The sequence below is a fragment of the Protomyctophum bolini genome (genome assembly GCF_963924005.1).
Source record: "Protomyctophum bolini genome assembly, chromosome: 20".
Lineage (NCBI taxonomy): Eukaryota > Metazoa > Chordata > Actinopteri > Myctophiformes > Myctophidae > Protomyctophum > Protomyctophum bolini.
Window position 1 is genome coordinate 29,560,892 of NC_137881.1, and position 20,352 is coordinate 29,581,243.

Here is a 20,352-nt window from a genome sequence, read left to right on the forward strand (position 1 = left end):
TAAAATGTTGGTGTGTAGCAGACGGGTCAGTCAGTCAGTCAGTCAGTCAGTCTTCTACAGTAGGCTAGGCTACTTGCTTGTGAAGTTGTGCTGCGTTTCTCGTTGGCTCTTGGCTGCAGAGACTCGAGTGTTAGTGCAGGCGTAGGATCAAAATAATCACAAACGTGCACGCCCCCTACAGGAAGATGTTTGGTTGTAAGGTGACACTGAACGCACTCTGTGACGTCACCGCCCCCCACACTCAACAAACTGACCACATTCCCGGTGCGCATTTCCGAACGCGCCCGTAGGCTACATGTCCGGCGACACCTCCACAGAGAGCCATTGCACTACTAAGTAAGAAGTTAAGAACTAACGTGGAGACGTGTCTGTTATTCTTTGTCAGAATAAAGCGAGGTTTCCAAGGACAGTTCTGGGTCCGTCTCATGTCTATTCTACACAACGCAGAGAGAGACAGATTACACCGGTTACAGCAGCTGTAACAGAAGAATGAAAGTGAAAGTGATTTATTCTTATTTTTGTTGCTGTGCAAATTCAGTAAACACAGTAAACAGACTACCCTCAGATTTAAGTATAGTCTTTCAGAAATTAAGTTCGTGTTGTTTGTACATCAGACATCGAGATGGGGAAAACTCAAAGTGTCTATGAGAGGCATGGCTACACTGTCCAGTCTAACGTGGAGAAAAGAGTTGTTGCTACTTCTAAGGAAGGTGACGAGGTTTTCATCCACGAGATCAAAATGTCACAGGTTAGTTCCTCCAAAGCTATTCTTCTATAGTGCGGCTGCTTAGCTCCTGAATACACAAGAATCGTTCAGTTTGTGATAAAAGCATGAAATTTGGTACACTTATAGCCAAAGGCATTACCAAAAGATTTGGATGTGGAGGCATCTTGAATTTTCATCACGACGCCCATGGCAGCCATTTTTCAAAATGGCTGCAACAACAATGGCTCTCAATCATGACGTAAGAAAAATTGTCATTTGTGTAATCTGGTCCCAGCAAACCAGGCACAGATTTGCTGTTTTTCTTGCATACGCATCAAATGGTTGACGGCTGTCACGTTTTGGCACAAAGTAACCACAGTATACCGCTAATCAAATTACAACTACATACTCTATATAGTATATGTATCTAATTTAACATTTGTGGAGTTGGTCACCTGACCAAAAGCGGTTGACAGAAACTGGTCGACATGTTCTGTTGCCCCAACACGGGCAGAAACAAGGCCTTTTAACCAGGCTACTTACACACACTACAACTCGCTTACAATTCGCAAACCTGGCAACACTGTTCCGTGTTCTCATAGGCCCTCCAGGCCCGCCCCCACAGCTACTTTTCAGTCTCACAATCGGCCATCTTGCTTTTTACTTCGATGCGCGAGTGGACATTTAATGCAAATACATTAATTATAGCTCCAGCAAGCAAACACAAACACCTCAACTCCATCTCATTGTGAATAAGAATTCCGAGGGGAAAAATAATTTTTGGAACGCCACTTTCACCCAGTATGAAGCTAAATGTGGAAGCCGTGTGTGTCACACCAACACTGGTGACCCAGAGAATCCTGTGCCGATTCTCAGGCATCTGGCCTGAGGCACTGCCTGCGAGTTGGCTCTGCGTGCGCTTTTTCCAACTCTCACTGATTTATCCAGCTCACACGTCAATCACAGTCAGCAGCTCTCAGCCTGCACACACACGCACGTCTGTCTTGCGCACACGCGCACACACACACACATACACACACACACACACAGAGACACAGAATAGGCATGCAGGCTAAGGCGAGTGGCAATTTAATGCAAATAAATTATTTATAGGTCCAGCAAGCAAATCATGATGGTCTGTAGGTCACAATCACATTCCGATTTGAGGGGTTGTGTTTTGTATGACATTTTGGCCAGTAGTTTTATATCTATCTCAGCTTTTGCCTGATAGCACACATGCTAACAGTGCTGACCACAACGTTAGCAGCATTTGATGACAGCTTGCCATAGCAACGTACAGTGTGCGCAGACCTAACGTGAGCTTCTGGGACAGAAACTTGCGTTTTCATGACAGCAGCAGCTGCTGCACCCTGTGATAGATACTGTGCTAAAGATGCTAAAGCAACACAAAACAACATCCACACGCAAAACAAACCAGGGACCAGGGTTGCCACATATCGTGGATGTGAGAGTGAAACAAGCAACCAGGTCTATAAAAATGTTAATAGGCCAGTTCAAAGTAGGTAAATCAGAAATGGTCCGGAAATTAGTCTTAAAATAATCAATTATAGTGTTGACTGTCACACTTTGTTGTCTAATGTTGTTTCAGAGCAGTGGAACTCAAACATTTCCATGTCAAGGACTACCAATAGATAAACAAGTCCAAAGTAGCTTATAATGATCAGACTTGGCAACACTGTCTCTAGGTTGAACGTTCGACTTTACAAGCTCACACATATGAAATATGTTTTTTTGAATCTTCAAACTGAGACATATTTGATGATAATACTGTAGCACAGTCATCATACTCCAAGAGCATACAAATGGAACCAAATGGACCCTGATTTTCCCAGAGAGCAAATGGTATCAAATGGGGGTCTGTGGCCTAATGCATTTCAAACTGGGGCTTCTTGCTATTATATTCTCTGCATATCTTATCAACTTGGGGTGAATATTTCACCACAATACTTTACTGAATATTTCACAAGAATATAACACAAGAGTCAAATGTACGGTCAAATGTAATCACAATATAGGCTACAGATGTACATATTTATGACACAGTAAAATGTCGAAAATTAGTGCTATCCCCCCCCCCCACACACACACACACACACGACAGGCAAGGCTGTTGTTTGCATCGTTAGCAGGCAGCAGCTACCTTGCCACTGCTCTCTGTGACTGTAGTTGTTTCACCATGTTTGCGTATTTATGAGAAATAAAAAACACTTTCTGTTATTGCAACGACACTGGGATGAGCCCGGCGAAGCCGGGCGAAATTCTAGTATGTATACGTATGTCTTACGACATCATTTAGAGCTAGTCATACGTATACTATACACATAATCAGTAAAAAATAAAATAGCAAATTGTGCCTGGTTTGCTGGGACCAGAGTACGTGGTGTTTATATGTATGACTAGCTCTCAATATGTATATGTATGACTAGCTCTCAATATGTATATGTATGACTAGCTCTCAATGATGACGTAAGAAATATGGTAATTTGTGTAATCTGGTCCCAGCAAACCAGGCACAGATTTGCTGTTTTTCTATCAAATGGCGGGACGGCTGAGATGTGACAGTTTACAGCAGTCGAAAGTACTTGCGCGCTCTGCTTGTGCACTAGTTGGCCATTTATGGCCTACTAGTGTGCAACAAGCAAGTATGCACTCGGCAGAGTGCAGTTCTAGTTATAATTTATTATTAGTAGTTGTAGGCTAGTAGTAGTAGTAGTAAATTTAAAATTTAGTTTATTTTTATATTCATGAGTTTATAGGCTATATTTCCATTGCACCTTATCCTCTGAATAGTGTTGTTGTTGTTGTTGTTTTTGTACATAAGATGATGTCTGACATATTTATTTATGTTAAATACTATTAAGTAATGACATATAACCTCTCAAAATTAGCACACGATAGACTTGTGATTTTTTTCCCCCACTTCTTGCATAGGTAAGAAAGAACTGGTAAGAAAAGGATAGATTAGTTTAGGCCTACAGTTACTAGCCTATAATTGAAAAGTGTCAGAAGTTTAGAACCTTTGAATGCATATTGCATATGTTATTTATCTGTGAGATCATTTTAATTCCTTCCTTTTAGTCAGTATATATATGTGACGTTATGGCGTATTGGCCATAGCATGAAATAATGTTCATCACATTTTAATCAACAGGATCCTAATGACGCTTATCAGAAGATCAAATCCGAGACTGATCAGCTTAAAGATGCAAACCATCTGCATATTGAGAGCTACGAAAAATCATTTGAGGAGGGTAGGTTTACATTAGCGTTTTATTTTACCCCCAAATAATCACATTTGAACTGGAGACCCCCAACCCTGATTTAAGCATTTGGAATTGTAGGAGTTGAGGCATCGCTTCCACAGAGAATAGCAGATCTACAAGCTCATAACGTCTTTATTTTCTTTTTTAGGTAATACAAGGGTCTTAGAAGTCATTAAATTGTCATTTCACTGTCATCTGGTTGAGAACCCTTGAATTAAGGAATGAACCTGTCTGTATACAAACTTCAGCAGACGAAACACTTAAATTCTATATAGTTACGCATGGGAAGTTAATAAAATCCAAGACTTTTTTTGGTCTTCTTTTGTTTCTGAGCTTTTCAGGATGTGCAACATTAAACTAAATAAATGTATGGCATTATATATGTGTATATATGTTAAAAAGTCTTCTATTTTAATAGATGGAAACCTCTACATTGTGATGGATCATTGCCTGGGTGGAAATCTTGCTCAAAAGATTCAGGAACAGAAACGCTCTGGAGGTTCATTTGAAGAACACCAGGTATTGCTAAAATATACATATTTGTACAGTATTATACAGTAGTTGCTGTCAGGTCGAAACCCCCTATCTCCATAGTACTTTCTGTGTGTGTGTGTGTGTGTGTGTGTGTGTGTGTGTGTGTGTGTGTGTGTGTGTGTGTGTTACGACTCACTGAGTCTAGGACGGTTATGAGGAAAAATAAGGCAAGATGGTATATGCCAAAAGTTGTTTTATTCCTTCTAGCTTTAGATGGCATACGGAGTGAAACAAAATAGTGCAACAACACGTGAACAATGTGAGCAGGCTGAGCAGGACCATAAAGGAAAGAGAGTAACAAAATACCCTAACACTGCACCCTATACTAAACCCCCCTCCCAATACTGACTATCTGACTGGTGACAAAAGAAAACGCTATCTGACTACTCTATTCTTATGCCTACCATCAAACAAAAGTACATGTGAAAGGTGCCTGCTTAACGAGCTATAAGGTGATACAGTGGAATACTAATATAGGGAAAATACTACCTGCTCGTGATTCACAGTTTGTATGAAAGCACTTTACGTAACAGTTCTCTCTTAGGAGGTTTGTATATATACACTGGTACAGATTGGGACACTCTTCCCTGCACGGAGGGCGCGCTGTCACTTCCCTACTCTAGCGACACACAAGACAGTCTGACAGCGGCCTGGATCGCAGTCTTCAGTTAGCCTTTATCTCATCAGGGTGGAAGCGCTGGTTGGACGCGCAGGATTGGGAGTAGGCGGCCAATGGTGGAGCTTAGGGAACGCTCCCCACCAATGGCTGCGCACGGACGGATATGCAGGGACGACAACACAGGGCGCGCGCACAGACAAACAGACATAGCAGACCCGCGCCCCGACATCCGTAACAGTGTGTGTGTGTGTGTGTGTGTGTGTGTGTGTGTGTGTGTGTGTGTGTGTGTGTGTGTGTGCCACACAAGGAAATCTCTTCCTTGTGTGGCAAATGGGATGATCTCATATTGTATCAACATTTTGGCAAGCCACGTTATATACCGGTATTCATGCACTTGTTACTTTTTTAACAGATACTACAGTGGATTGTCCAAACTTGCATGGCTCTGAAATGCATTCATGAAAGAGGTCTGCTCCACAATGACCTCTCAGTCCAGGTACCACACATGCACACACCTGCACACACACCTGTACGGAGCACGCACACCAGAAACGAATAGTTTTCATAATCCTCATGGGGGCCCATGCCTGGTTTAGCCAGGGGAGGGCGGTGTTGGACAGTGTCTTGACTGTCTTCAGTGTGGTTGGGTGCAATTCCCCGAAAATCCTCATGGGGGCCCTGGCCCTCCGGCCCCCACAGACTCTATGGCCCTCATTTATCAACCGTGCGTACGCCAAAATATGGGTGCACGCCGAAATTACCGACATTTTCGACATTTACCATTTCCGGCAAAGCTTGAAATTGAACTTGACAACGTTCAAAACCCACGTCTGCTCCGCAGCTGGCATACGCTTTTACCTTGGCTGTTTTTCTGTCTTACACAAGCGGAGCAGCATTGTCTGAACTGCTGACACGCTGTCACAGGCATCTAAACATGTTTTCACTCCTAAAATGTTAATATAAAACGGTATGTGTATTTAAAAAAAAAAAGGGAGAGATTTCCAACTTTACAAGTAATTAAAATCGCGCAATTAAAAAAACAATATAACATGTTTACAATGTATTCGTTTGTGCTTAATCAAACAGTGCTTTACTGGCCTTGTTATGCAAGCGCACTTGTGAGATGATTTTGGAGCGCATGCAGTGATGCGGCATATGTGATTATGATATTATTTAAAAAAAGGCATAAATGGACTGCACGCCTTTATTTCCAAGTGACAATGACAAGCATACAGCTTGCCTATTTGTAGTAAGTACTAGCAGGCTATAGGCGTAAGGGGCTTAATCATTCACCATTTAAATAAGTGCTTAGACAGGTTTTGACAGTTCAGATAAAAGCGAGATAATTTTCGGGGGTCGGACTCGGGAAGACGGGACCGCGGCGTGCGTCGCCAACACATACCAGCACACATGCAAGCGGCAAGCCTTCATCCATATGTTTATGATTCGTTCATCAATGATCAAATCACTACATAAACGTTGATTATAACTGCCTTGACCGCGACATAATAATGAATAATGAATTGCATTTTTATAGCGCTTTTCCAAGTGCTCAAAGCGCTTTACAATGGTTCATTCATTCATACATTCAGACATAATAGCCTATCTCTCATGCAGGCATCACTGAGTCATCCACAGGACTTTAATATCACAGCAGTGCAGTATCACGCCTTTGCTGTGCACTGCGCACGAATGGGTAAAATGTATATATGCACACACACACACACACAGACCAGGAAGGAGGGGTCATTACAACCCCCCAAAGCCACTTCACATTATGGTGTGATTGTTTTAAATCAGCTTTCAACACAATTTAACCCCACTACACCTGGGTGGATAAACAAATTACTTTACGGGTGATATGCTACATCAAGTGACATGATATGGTTTCACAAATTTCACAGTCTTCTCTTTTGTCATGTCCCAGACGATACTCCTCACAAAATTTGGAACCATACGCCTGGGAGGCTTTGGAGAACTCAGTGAGAGGTATTTGTACAAAATTCAGTAAATTAAAAAGGGATCTACTCATTGATTTAATTACTATGCTAAAATTATCCCTCCTCCCACAGATTTAATGATGCGAACACGGCTCCCTCGCATGCTGGCTTAAGTTACGCGAGTCCTGAAAAATGTACAGACAGCACATACGATGCCAAAAGGTAAAGAGGTCTACTGTATGTATCTGTTTATGTTTGGTTTACACAGTGTAGACCAGGGGCCGCCAAATCTTCGTGTGATATATACGGTACTTATTTTTTACATGAATCCTCAGAATAGGGATGCGAGAGTTCAAGGGTGAACTCTAGCATATCCCTATTCTGAGGAGAACTGTAATGACATTATTGGATGCAGGCGCAGGTTTCAAAGATGTTTAATAAATCCAGGCAAAGCGCGTGTGTATAGTCAAAGTTAGAAAGCAACAAACACTGACAAAAGCTATAAACGGATGGGACCGTGTAGAGTGGCTAGTGCAGGCAAACAATACTGACTAAAGTGGAGTGGCACAGGGGGTGATTATATGGGTGTGGACTAATGAGGAGCAGGTGTGTATAGTTAGTTTAGTAGGTTGGAGATGATGATCTCTGGAATGAGATTTTGTGTACCGGTAGATGGAAAAAAGAGAAGACTACTGTAAGTACATATGTAGTGAAAGCAGGTTGTCCAAGTATTGACGGTTTAAGTGGTTAAATGCCTGAAAATACACATTAACGTGAATCCAACTGATAGTGCTGTCAAACAAGTCTATGAAGCGATATATTCAATCTATATGAGAAATTATACGTTCTACAATAGAAATTGCAGGGTCCCTGCTTCATCTTTCTCCCAGTTAAGGGGTCCTTTGCCTGAAAAAAAAGCAAGGAATATTATCAAGGAATATTACTAAAGTGAATATTTTTGAAAGGGGCCATTTTAAATAATACTGACTTTATATATATTTTTGCCTTACAGTGATATCTGGTCTTTAGGCTGTGTACTGTATGAACTTTGCACACTGGATCCGGCAGTAAGTGGACCATGAATATTTTCAATTTAATTATGAATCATGCTTTATTTATGGGATAATGTTTGATGGGTATTCTTTTTTATTTTATTTTACTTTTATTTTTTTGAAAACTTGTATTGATCATTGTCACATACATACATTTCAGACATCAAAAAATAAATTACGCATAGGCCTACATACCAAATTTACCCTGCATTCAAGTATCTGCAAGAAATACAAAAAAACAGGACAACAGGAAAAACAAACATCAGATTTACATTTCACTTTATCTTCAACCATTGGTCAGGGCCATAAATCATACAGACCAACAATATATACAGTATTTTTCCCTGGCATATACTTTTCACCTCTGTCTAAGCCATGACAGAAGGGCCGGGGGGCCCTCGAGAATTTCATATAAAAGAATCTCTTCTTCCTTCAAGCCAATCGACATTTCCTTGCATCAGTGCTGCCCCCCTTCTCCTTCAGCGGGCAGTTTGAGAACCAGTGTGGGTTGTCGCCCATGCAACTCTTCCTCTGTACAGCCATAACATGGCATTCGCGGACAGTCCAGTTGCTCATGGTCTACATACTGTTCATTGCACCAGCACCATGTTTTGTATTCCTCCGGGTCTTCGAAGAAACTGTCGAGGACGCCGTTAACGAGGCCCCTGATGAGTTCATTTGTGAGGCATCTGACGAGGTATTCGGTGAGGCCTGCGGTGAACCCTCTGACGAGACCGAAATTATCACTCGGGCCTTTGATACTTCCTCCGGTGGGCGTTTCTGGTTCCCCTCCCCCATCCAGAGGGAGCGGCACAGCCTCGGCCTTCGCTGGGGCTACTTTCCGCCCCACTTGGCGGAGGTCGTTTCTTGCTCCCCCCCTCAGCTTGAGCGTCCTATCGTCCTTTCCAGCCTCTCCAGGGACAGTCTTTTGCGTCATGTGTTTTAGACAAGCAGGACCTACAGTTCTTTTCAACGTTGCAATTTGCTTCTGTATGTCCTCGCCCTCTGCACTTTTTGCAGAAAGGAGGCTGCCTTATATAAAAACAGTACCCCCTATCTGCCCCGATGGAAAAAAAGGCTGGAGGGTGAACAAGACAGTCATAGCCATTCTCATCAGTCTTTAGCTTTACTGTGAACTGGGTCCTTCCTGTCCAAAAACCCAAACTGTCTTTCTGTTTTCTATGGGGGGCCAAAACCTCCCCATAGTTCTCCAGAAACCGTACAATGTCTTTTTCCGGAACATGTGGGTTGTACATGTGCACCGTTATCAGTCTCTCCTCCATTTTGTGCAAGTCTTCTATTTCAAAGAAAGACAAAGGCTCCTCACCTCCTCTCCTTTTGCATTGTCCAAATGCTCTTTCCGTCAACTCAGAGCTTTGAAAAGTCACTTCCCATGCTCTCTCCCGTGGATTCTCTTGAAGGCACAAGACCTCTTCCACCTTCATTTGTAGGCACTCCAACAAAACTTCCTTCCCGAACAGCCTCCTCTGCATGATCGGTGCATCAGTCGTCCTCCAAACGAAGCGTAGCGTGTTCTTCCTTGGTTCTTTCTGTCGTTCGGCCATCTTTTCTCCAGTCTCAGCTCTAGCCGGTGCCATCTACAGTTGGCGGTCGTTCAGCAAACAAAAAATCTTAGAAATATTTTAGCACCATGCACCGCTCGACTCCAGATATTTTCTCGTTCTCTTTCTGCTTCTCAGCTCACGTCCACTCCTCAGACTCCTGATCTTAGCCAAAAGGCAGAGAAGCGATGTTTGATGGGTATTCTTTTTTAAATAACCTAAACTTTATATAATTTAACTAATGAAATTTGAGGACGGAATGCGCCCTCAGATATTGTGCCCTACATGTGTCATTCTGCGTGGTTGACTTAGCATCGCATAGTGAGTGTGCCACATGTGCCAATATAAGTGGCAGAGGGAGAGTTATGTCATCAGACATTGCGCAACACGCTCATAATGAGATTGCCCCTTCTCTTCAGTGCCTGGAGCAATCGATCGGAATTGCAACACGGGCATTGACACCGCAATCCAGCGTGGTTGCCTATGTATAGACACTATAATACATAATTGTGATGTCACCGTATACTGTCCAATCATAATGACCGGATTTGACTGAGGGAGAGTTTTTCTCCTCTGGTGAAAAGCTGGAGGTTTGCGCGATGGCAGGCTCTCAGTCAAATCTGGTCACAATGAGGGCAAAAAGTGTTATATAAATAATCAAAGTAAAAATCATTCGTGAACCTGAATGGTGCTAATAATTTCTACTACTACTTTGGGATGTTCAGCAGTACAAATACACACCACACAACCAAAACTCTGCACATACTTTGGGTATGTCATATCCCTGAACGGGTATAGGCTACTATGCCTACATTATAAATGACAAATAATGTTTTTTCTTACAAGAAGATACTCGTCTCAAACTCAAACAAAACTTGAATGCCACACACTGACTCAACACAATTCAGAGTGAAACAAACCAGTGTTCATGGTGCAGCTCAACGGCAGAGTCAACCATTGCTTGAATGGTTTTGTAGTTGTACAAATTGCATGGACTGTACCTCCTTTTCACATTTTAAAAACATAAATGCATGCTTTTACTATCTTCAAACTATTTCCAAACAGTTTGCTGAAAACACACCAATCCTGCTGATCCGCAAAATATTGGGAGCAATGGGAGAATATCCAACGCTCCCACGGACTTTCTCCCTAGACCTACAGGAACTACTGAAAGACATCTTCCAGAGAGACCCTGGGTCAAGACCTGCAGCCAGTGAAATACTGGGAAGGCCTTTTATCCTGGGTTTCCTCATAAGAAAGGTTTGTTTATCTGTCAGCCTTCCATTTGTCTGTCTTTCTGTCTCTGTCAAAGCCCCTCATTCCTCTCACCAATACAGCAACGCTTTCTCTCGTCCTCTGTCAGACGAAAGCAACTGTAGAAGACCTTCAGGCCAACTTGGACAAGCTGAAGACCTTGGCTGACGGTCTGGAAAGAGTGCACCAAGGCACCACCATCGGCAGCCTGACGGGCGGTGTGATCGGAGCAGCAGGAGGCATCACCTCCATCGTAGGTCTCATTCTGGCCCCCTTTACCCTGGGAGCCTCTCTCATCGTCACTGGAGTCGGTGTCGGTGTGGCTGTAGCCGCCGGTGCCACCGCCGGCGCGTCGAACATCACCAAGATCGTGAACGAGTCCAGTGATCGGAAGGCCATCAGAAGCATCCTCAACGAATTTGGCGAGAAGATGAAGTCAGTGGTGTTGTCTCTTCAACACATCCACAGCCAGGGCTTGAAAAGGCAGAACGAAGAGCTGCCTGACTCAGAGAGTGCCATTAAGAGTTCACAGAGGTGTGCGAGGATCGGCACCGGGTTCGTGAGAGGCTTGGGTGGAATTGCGGAGCTGGTGCGACTGGTCCAAGTGGGCAGCCTGGGCGAAGTAGCTGCTCAGTCAGCCAGGCTAGGACTCCTTGGGGCGGAAGTGGCGACGGGGGTGCTGTCTGGTTTGTTCATAGCCGTCGATGTCTTCTTCATCGCCATGGATGCCAAGGAGATCCACCACATTCGGCAGGCACAGGCGTCGGAGGCTGCACGTGAAACAGGCAGCATGGCTGACTCTGCTGATTTACTGCCCAATGCTGATCTAGCCAGAGCAAACATCAGATCAGTGACCATGAGATTTGTCTCGACAATCAGGCAGGAAGTTGAAAAACTGCAAGAAATCGTGAATGAAGTGAAAGAGCTCACAACTGAATTCCTTCTAGGTATATAATCTCCTAATTGAAATGCACTTGATTGATTTATCATTGCATTTGGTTGGTTTTCACTGTTGTCACTGTTGCGCAGCCTAACATACATGTATACTAGAGAGTGACATTTTGTCGGGATTCCCGTGGGTCACGTGATTCCCGCGGGAATCCTGTGGGATGGGATTAATTTTTTTATTAATCCCGTGATCGGGACGGGACGGGAATGAAAATCAACGGGAGCGTGCAGGATCGGGAATGCCATCTATCTAGAATCATAATGATCATTTTCAGGAAGGAAACAACGCTCGCCGCGGTGCTCAGGCTCACTGCTGGCTGCCTGCTGTAGCCAGGGGGGTGGAGCTGGGTGGACCGCAGTGTTTGTTTACAATAAAGTTTCAATAGTTGTCACTGTACAATACTTTAAAACAGTTGTCATGTTGCACACAATCAATTTGGTCATAGCAGCCGCTGAGCCGCCTGTAGCCTCTCCTCTCCAAGCAGCAGCCCACAGTGCCTGCACCGTGAGACCGCAGTGAGAACGCTATAGCATTGCAAGAAGCTAAGGCTTAGCTGCTAAGCTAACACAACACCAGCCATGGTGGTGGTGATGTTAGCTTAGCGTAGCGTAGCTTGCTGCTGCTTGGCTGTTCAACTTCACTTCATCTCTGCCTATAATTTCTTATTGTTGCTTATCCCTGACACCGGAGCTGCAAAAACAGACAGATCTACAAGCTCTACAATCTCAACTATCAAACTCCAGCTAGTCCCACTCCTCTGAACTCCAGGCTGCATGAACAGTGCTCGAGCGCTCAGTTTTCTGCCCCCCTCAATGTCGCAAATCTTGCGCATTCACTTCAACGTCAATGGCTCTTCTGCACAGCGCAGCAATAGCTTTGCTTTGTGCTTGCGTTAGTCAAAACTAAGAGCGAGTGACAGTGAGACGAGCATGTCGACCGTAGCAATGAATGGAGACCTATTTGGAATGATTAAATCCATTATTGGCCTGGAGAAAGTTACAGCCGCTCCGCCTCCTCCTCCTCCTCCCTGGCACGGTACAATTAGCCATGTGCTATATGACGTTTTGTTTACCCTGCGACAGGGACTGAGAGAAGGAAACAATGTCTTAAATAATAAAATAAAACATTAAATACCATGTTTGGGTTTATTCAACTAAGGTACTGTTACCATAGGCGTGGTGTGACTGACCAATGTTTTGTTTTTTAACTGACATACATTCCACCATAGCAAGGTATGTATAATATAAGGTATTATGTGTTGGGGCCTTTGAAGATTGTTGTTTAAACTGGATTAAGGCATTATATGCCGTATGGTATATATATAATATACCATTACATTTACCACGTTAACTGTTCCTGGTGCCACATTGTTTAATGGCATGAAACGATACTCTTTAAAAAAATAAGAACGCCATCCATTGCCTTAAATGAGTAACTTACCATATTGTGCTGAATATAAGACTATTTATTTTGTTATCGGGGACGGGGACTAGACTAATTGAATTTCAATGTACTTTTTTCTCTAATTAGTCTTGAAAAATGGGGTTCATCTTATTATTGGAGTAGTCTATAATCGGCACAATGCAGTATTTAAAAAAAAAAAAAAAAACAGGAGCGGGATGGGAGTGGGAGTCATCTCGAGTGGGAGCGGGATGGGATCAGGAGTCATTCTACAGGAGTGGGACAGGACAGGATTTTTATTTTTACCCTGGTCCAGGATTGGGACAGGACAGGATTTTTTCTGTGGGAGTGGGACAGGACAGGAGTGGAAATCCACTCCCGTGTCAGTCTCTAATGTATACACATATTAACTGTATATATGATGATTTTTTGGGTGACAGTACAGCACAGTACAATAGAGGGGGGACCCCCACACGGTAACTCTGTCATTTCTCAACCATTTCATTCTTCTTGTTATCGCCTGCCTTTAATAACAGTTTACACCTGTTTCTCCAGTCACATAATGTACTAAAGGTCTATGCGTTACAGATCCTGTGTGGGGTATCTTTGGGGGATTTTAGCGTGCATAATGTCTTCAACACGCTATCACAAGGTATTTTATGGTTCGTTTGTATTGTAAACTTTTGGTGTAGTTTTACACCGTGGTTCCAAAGTCATGGATTGATTTGGTTTTTAATTATATTTTGACACTTGCTTTGGCAATGTAAACGTATGTTTTCTCATGGCAATAAAGCTCCTTTGAATTGAATAAAATAAAATACAATAAAAATGGATTGAACTGAACTGAAGTATCATTTAACCAAAACATTATGCAGCATTCATACACAAGTTACCACCAGTCTCTTATGAATCGATGTGAACACTATGGTTCTTTTTCTGCGTTGTTCCAGTCTGTGTTTTAATCCATGAAATTGGATTATGCAGCTTGATCATAGTACTGTATGTCACCACGATAAAGTAAACATGGAAGATTCCCAAGTAAACAAACTTTGTCTCGTCTTCTATTCTGGCAGTTGGTCAAACAAGAAATGGTCTATAATCTCTACTAGTGCAGATTATAATCACACACCTATTTGAAATGGAAAGCATATAGGTTTAGACTATAGTTTAGCCATTTGAAAAAGTTATGAATGGTAATTTGCTTGGCTGCAATACAGTACGTGGTCGTAATTTACGGCATGTCATACTCTTTCTTTAGAACACGGATGAAGCTTTTCTTCTTAGTTACTAAAAAGTGAATAATGTTCACCCAATATTGTCAACAGGAAGTCATTTTTAAGTTAAGTAAGGGATATATTCTTTATTACAATAAGTGTTGAATAGCTCTCCTAATCATGGCTATAGACTATAGTACAGTATTTGTTCAGTAACAACAGACGTTTTAGTTCAACTGAGGGCAGCTCTAATAATAATAATAATAATAATATTGACCCACTTGCTCCGCAGGGGAAATTCGGTTTTAGCTCATCCCAGCTAATCAGTGGCATGTCCATAAGGAGCGCAGTGAAGTTAGGGGATGTATAGGTGTCTTGCTCAAGGACATTTCGACCTGTCATATTTTGCTGTCCAGGCCTGGAATCGACCCCACCCCTAATCAATACAGCTATTGTACGTCTCACTTGTGCATTAAATACTCCTAAACTTGAGCCGTTGGTGTGGTCTCTTACTACTAGTGACTTGTAAGTCTATAGCATCACGTCACATTTGCTACAAAGATGCATTAAAAGTATGAAAATAGTGAAAATAGCAGCTTTTTAAAAGCTCAACCCCTGGCACGTGGGCGTGTGGTTTGGAAGGAGATAAAAATGCTGTGACAGATCCTGTCTGCTCATTCTACACAAGATCACAGGAAGATGTTTTCGGGGTCAGACGCCCCTATAGATGCAGAGCAGCCTGTTATTCTGCTCACTCGACTGTCAACATGGAGGCTGCCGCGTTCTGCACTGTAATGTGTGAGTAACTAGTAACTATGTACGTGTGTGTGTGTGTGTGTGTGTGTGTGTGTGTGTGTGTGTGTGTGTGCGTATGTACGTGTGTGGGTGTGTGTGTGGGTGCGTGCATGTGTGATTCTTTAGCTATTCAAAAATACTAGGCTACAGCTATACAAGCTTTTGGAAAAGCTTTGAAAAAGTTTTAATTCAATTTCAACTGTATTCAACTGAATACAAAGTAATGATGAATGTATGGATTGAATTCATGTTCCAACTGAATTCAATATCGAATGAACACGGTTGTGATTATACAAACTATGTTGGCTTGCGGTCGCGCGAGGTTTTCAGCCCATGCTCACGTTTGTCTTGGTTTGCTCCCCTCAACTCTGTCCCCTGCAGCGACCGTCCTGAGCATCACTCCGCGCAGATCTCAGGTGTTTCGGTATGAATCCCTCAGTCTGAGCTGTGAAGTCCAGGGCAACTACACCCTAAAGAGGAATCTTTCACACAACAACGTGGGCATTTCTCAGTGCTCCACAGACTGTGCTTGTCCCACAGACTGGGGACGAAAAAACACATCGCACTGTGTCATCGGAGACCCGTACCCTGATGATACGGGAGTGTACTGGTGTGAATCTGGACAGGGAGCATGCAGTGATGCTGTCAACATCACTGTGACTGGTAGGGGTCCATTTCAAAAGCTCATATACACAAACTCGGCTGTCTAACAGTATACTATAAAGTATAAAGGAGTGGGTGAAATTATTTTGTGTCCTACAACTGCAGTTATAAGGTCAACAATGAGTTAAGACAATGTGCATTACATGTTTAAAGTTTAGTTTAGTTTATTAGTTTGTTTGTTTGTTTGTTTTTCCATACAAAGAAAACCCATTCGTATATATATGTTCATCAGTTTTTGTTCTTTTTCTTAATCTGGTATAGACTGAAGGCCTATTACGTCTACCCTTTTGTCCGTTAACTTAAAATAATAAAAATGAAAATATAGTTCAATAAAGGTATATGTGCTCTGAAATGCTGAGCAATTTTACTATAGGTCTTATATAAATAGCCACTTACGTGCACATCTTATATGTAGCACTGGCAGCCAGTGCAGCTATTCTAGTTTAGAACTGCACCGTTTCACTTTCACACAGACACTTGCACATAGGGTTATACTATTAATGACGGATTATTAGGATGTCAGACGTATGCATGCTACGTACACACCCTTATTTATTGATACGTGACACTTTTGACTTTGATTCTTCGACATGTTTCTCTTTTCAGTGGAGAAAGATGAGGTTGAGAGACCCAATATATACACTGTTTGTGTTTGTTCTAGAAGGTGATGTGATCCTGGAGAGTCCTGTACTCCCTGTGTCAGAGGGAAGTGATGTCACTCTGCGCTGCTGGTCCAAAGACAAGACAACCGGTGAACCGTCCTCTGACCTCGCAGCTGATTTCTATAAAGACGGATCCCTCGTCAGGACTGAGTCTACAGGACAGATGACCATCCGTAGAGTTTACAAGTCTGATGGAGGATTCTACAAGTGTAACATCTCTGACCTTGGAGAGTCACCGGAGAGCTGGATGGACGTGAGAGGTGAGAAAGCATGCTTTATTTATTTTTCATTTCCCTGTTAAATAAATTAACAGGGGAAATTAGCAATTTGTCATGATGCGATGATATAGTCCTTTCAATATTATATCGATCAATTTTCTAACGTAACTTAAAGCTGTGGTAAGTATAAGTGATTTTCTTTGTTTGGATTAAGATAAATTAATAACGCAGTGAAAGTGTTAAAAAGCTTATTTTCTGATAGATAGTATAGCCTATACTAATTGATATATTGACTGTTCAGTAACGGGAGTCTCCATGTCTCTCCAGCTCTTTATTAAACAGAAAATGCATTTTCAACTCGGGATACCAATCAGGATGGAGAACCCTGGAACTTTGATATAAATATATTTTCTGTTCATAGCTGGAGAGAAAGGGGAGAACCTTTCGTTAAATTCTTTATTGTCTTTTTGCTTTATTGTGCTATATGTTTTCCTGTTTGGTTTTAACTTGTCGATTGCTTGTTCTGTGTTCTGTTCAGCACCTTGTGACTTTGTCTTGAAAAGGTGCTTTACAAATAAAATGTACATATACTAATTTACTTACTTAAAACCGAACAAACACTCTATGTGGCTATGATTACTATCAGAATATAGGGCTTTAACCTTTATACATTTCTGCGCATGACCGTGTAGCGTGTGTTTGTTTTCAGGCCACACTGTTTTTTTCTCTCTCTCTTTGTTATTTTGAAGGAGGTGTGATTGTGAATGCGGAGCCGCCACATATCAATGGCGTGCACGTGCACATTCTACTTCCTGTGTTGGGCGGCGTGGGCCTCTTCTTGCTTGCCTCCCTGTTTTCGTGGTCACGAATATGCCGGAAGGACAGAGGTGAGACTTTCACAATGTAGCTTATGTACTTTCACTCTGACTGCTACTGAAATATGAAACTATATATACCTACTATACCCGGATATATTATTTAAAAGAGTAAATATTTCAGGTGAGCAGGGGCCATGGTGAATTACACTGTGTATACTATACGGGCCATTGTTGCATTCTTCATAATATTTTACGAAACATGTTTGTGTTTTCTTGGTGCCTGTAATGATTGCTTTAGTGACGTTTGTGTCAGGCATTCTTGCATGAAATGTGTTCTAAATGGATTTAATTTATTTGGTTTATTGGTTTATTTATTTGGTTGTATTGAAGGTGGAGGTGAAGTGGACCTCACAGCTCCGGCACAGACCGCCAACCCGACAGGTAAAGACGTTCAACACACATTGGGACAAAACGGTTGGGACAAAACGTTTTTTTTTAAGGTAAACCACACCAATGCAACTCATTGAGTTGCAATGACTTCATTGGTGTGGTGTGGTCTACCTTAAAAAAAAACGTTTTGTTTTGTCCCAACCCGACCCTTTGGGGTGTGGTTTGGGCTTTATAGGTGCTGCTTACCGAGTCCACCAACCAGTTGAGGTCCAATAATTAACAATTTCTTCTTCTTTGTTTTCATCAAAGGAGGGTGGGCGCTGGTCTCTCCTTTGTATTCGCTCCTCATTCAGATGGACAGCCGGGCTGAGGGGGGGCGGGGTGCGGGAGGGGCACATATAGAAGGACGTCTCCTCCAGGGGGTGCTGGAACGCAGGTGAACAGCAGCGTCTCATAATGGTTCTGGAGGTGAGCATCCACACACAGGCACGCAATCAACAGACGAATGACGAAGACATATGATATCGATGGGCTGTATTTTGCGTGTCTTAAGTAACCAGGTCTTATTACTTAACTTGAGACCTGGAGGCGTGATCAATGCCATTTGGCTATTCCGAGTGGCCAAAGAGCATTGACCACGCCTCCAGGTCTTAAGTTAAGTAATAAGACCTGGTATACTTAAGACACGCAAAATACAGCCCCATGATGATGTCATACTCATATATTGACTCTGTCGGGTGGAAACCCCATACTACTGTGTATATGTCCAAAACTGTTACTTCTCAAGATTCAAATTCAAGATTGTATAGCAAAAGTATAGCAGACCTACAAGCTCAGAACAGTGTGTCACTCCCTCCATGAACGAGTCAGTCGTTTCTTTTTACTGATGATTTTATTGAGCTCTCACTCTCAATAGACCAACGTCAAAACTGATGAACACACAATGAATAAACAACGATCAGTACATGAACAAACTTAAAGCACATAAACATAACGAACATGACAATATAATGCATACATGATGAACACATGGATTTACCTCACTGGCTGCATAAGGGGAATGAAGGGAATGGAATGACAGGAAACCCATATGAACAACAACAAACGTCAAACTGTAACAAAAACAAATCGCATCAATTAAGCTCATATACAAATCAAACATACACCTTAAATGTATGTAATGTAAAAAAAAACAAAGAACGTAAAACATTGGTTCAGAAACAAACAAACAAACCTTGGTTAATGACACGCTTCTCTCAAACAATTCATGTCCTTCCGTCTACACGGAGGCTTGACAAACAATGTTGTGAGCCATCGCTGGTTCAACACCAAATAAGGACATGGCACCGGACGTGACGCAATTCCAAATTACCTTTCCCAACATAATGTGAAATAAAACAAAATAATGAACAGCCAAACAGTGGCTCTGCTACTTTTTATGCTTTTGTGTGACACACACTGTAGTATGATCAAGTAGGGCATTCATTTATGAAAAAAGTACACACATATTTGAATATGGACATAAAGAGATGAGGTTGCTGCCCGACGGTAACGATATGTCAATTTCAGGTTGTTGTTGTTGTTGTTGTTGTTGTTGTAGTAATTTTGCCTGCCTATGAATGTACATTAGTGTGGGATAATGGTGGTTGTGGGAGTACATTTGGTTACTCAGATTAGTCATGAATGTTTACAGCCCAGCCCTTCTACTGTTATTTTTACAATAACTAATCTCTCTCTCTCTCTCTCTCTCTCTCTCTCTCTCTCTCTCTCTCTCTCTCTCTCTCTCTCTCTCTCACACACACCTGCGTGTGTATACATATATCTCTTACCCTAGATGTAACAGTCCAATCTGTCTATTCCAACAACCAACAAGGACACAACAGAGCTATATATAGTTACCTATAGCAATGTCAATCATTTCGCTATCGATTTCAGATAATGAAACAGTAAAATGCTTGACACAGCAGTATACGGTATGCTGTTCTGAAGGCATGATGATTAGTAATTCAATTGTGGAATCCAATGTTTATCGAATTAACTGTAGCCTGTATACGCATGCTGTCCATAATAAAAGAGACATTCAATTCAATTGATTGGAACAATAATCTCTTAGATGGATTTCATCCTTCAGTTGCTTTAGGACTTGAAATACCAGTTGTAGCACATTCACCGATGTATTCACACGTTCGTTCCTCTGTTGCCTAACTCATTTAGGCCCGAGATCAGATTCTAAAAATGTCTTCTACATCCTGACGGTTTTCTGAAAAAGCTATGTTTCTATGTCAGTCGTT

General features: G+C 42.2%; 2 protein-coding genes across 2 annotated transcripts; both read left to right on the top strand.

Moving 5' to 3' along the window:
- The first annotated feature begins 544 nt into the window (after window positions 1-544).
- Window positions 545-11,937, top strand: LOC308335747 (serine/threonine-protein kinase Nek4-like). Its single transcript, XM_080792920.1, has 9 exons — window positions 545-748; window positions 3,879-3,978; window positions 4,409-4,509; window positions 5,556-5,639; window positions 7,071-7,132; window positions 7,216-7,305; window positions 8,096-8,150; window positions 10,763-10,957; window positions 11,061-11,937. Exons 1-9 carry the CDS (start codon window positions 623-625, stop codon window positions 11,904-11,906), a joined length of 1,659 nt encoding a protein of 552 aa, XP_080649046.1. The 5' UTR covers window positions 545-622; the 3' UTR covers window positions 11,907-11,937.
- Window positions 11,938-15,211: 3,274 nt separating this feature from the next.
- On the top strand, window positions 15,212-19,968 carry LOC308335764 (low affinity immunoglobulin gamma Fc region receptor II-like). The gene is made up of 7 exons (XM_080792948.1): window positions 15,212-15,313; window positions 15,692-15,973; window positions 16,635-16,895; window positions 17,603-17,740; window positions 18,062-18,112; window positions 18,371-18,529; window positions 19,896-19,968. The coding sequence occupies exons 1-6, from the start codon at window positions 15,283-15,285 to the stop codon at window positions 18,499-18,501; spliced, it is 894 nt and encodes a 297-aa protein (XP_080649074.1). The 5' UTR covers window positions 15,212-15,282; the 3' UTR covers window positions 18,502-18,529; window positions 19,896-19,968.
- The last annotated feature ends 384 nt before the right edge of the window (window positions 19,969-20,352 follow it).

Excerpts from the sequence above, each read along its gene's own strand:
- LOC308335747 (XM_080792920.1), top strand. The coding sequence starts at position 623 with ATGGGGAAAACTCAAAGTGTCTATGAGAGGCATGGCTACACTGTCCAG. Across the intron at positions 4,510-5,555 it reads GTTCATTTGAAGAACACCAG|ATACTACAGTGGATTGTCCA; the intron begins GTATTGCTAAAA and ends CTTTTTTAACAG. Across the intron at positions 10,958-11,060 it reads TGGGTTTCCTCATAAGAAAG|ACGAAAGCAACTGTAGAAGA; the intron begins GTTTGTTTATCT and ends GTCCTCTGTCAG.
- LOC308335764 (XM_080792948.1), top strand. The coding sequence starts at position 15,283 with ATGGAGGCTGCCGCGTTCTGCACTGTAATGT. Across the intron at positions 15,314-15,691 it reads CGCGTTCTGCACTGTAATGT|CGACCGTCCTGAGCATCACT; the intron begins GTGAGTAACTAG and ends TGTCCCCTGCAG. Across the intron at positions 18,113-18,370 it reads ACAGACCGCCAACCCGACAG|GAGGGTGGGCGCTGGTCTCT; the intron begins GTAAAGACGTTC and ends TTTTCATCAAAG.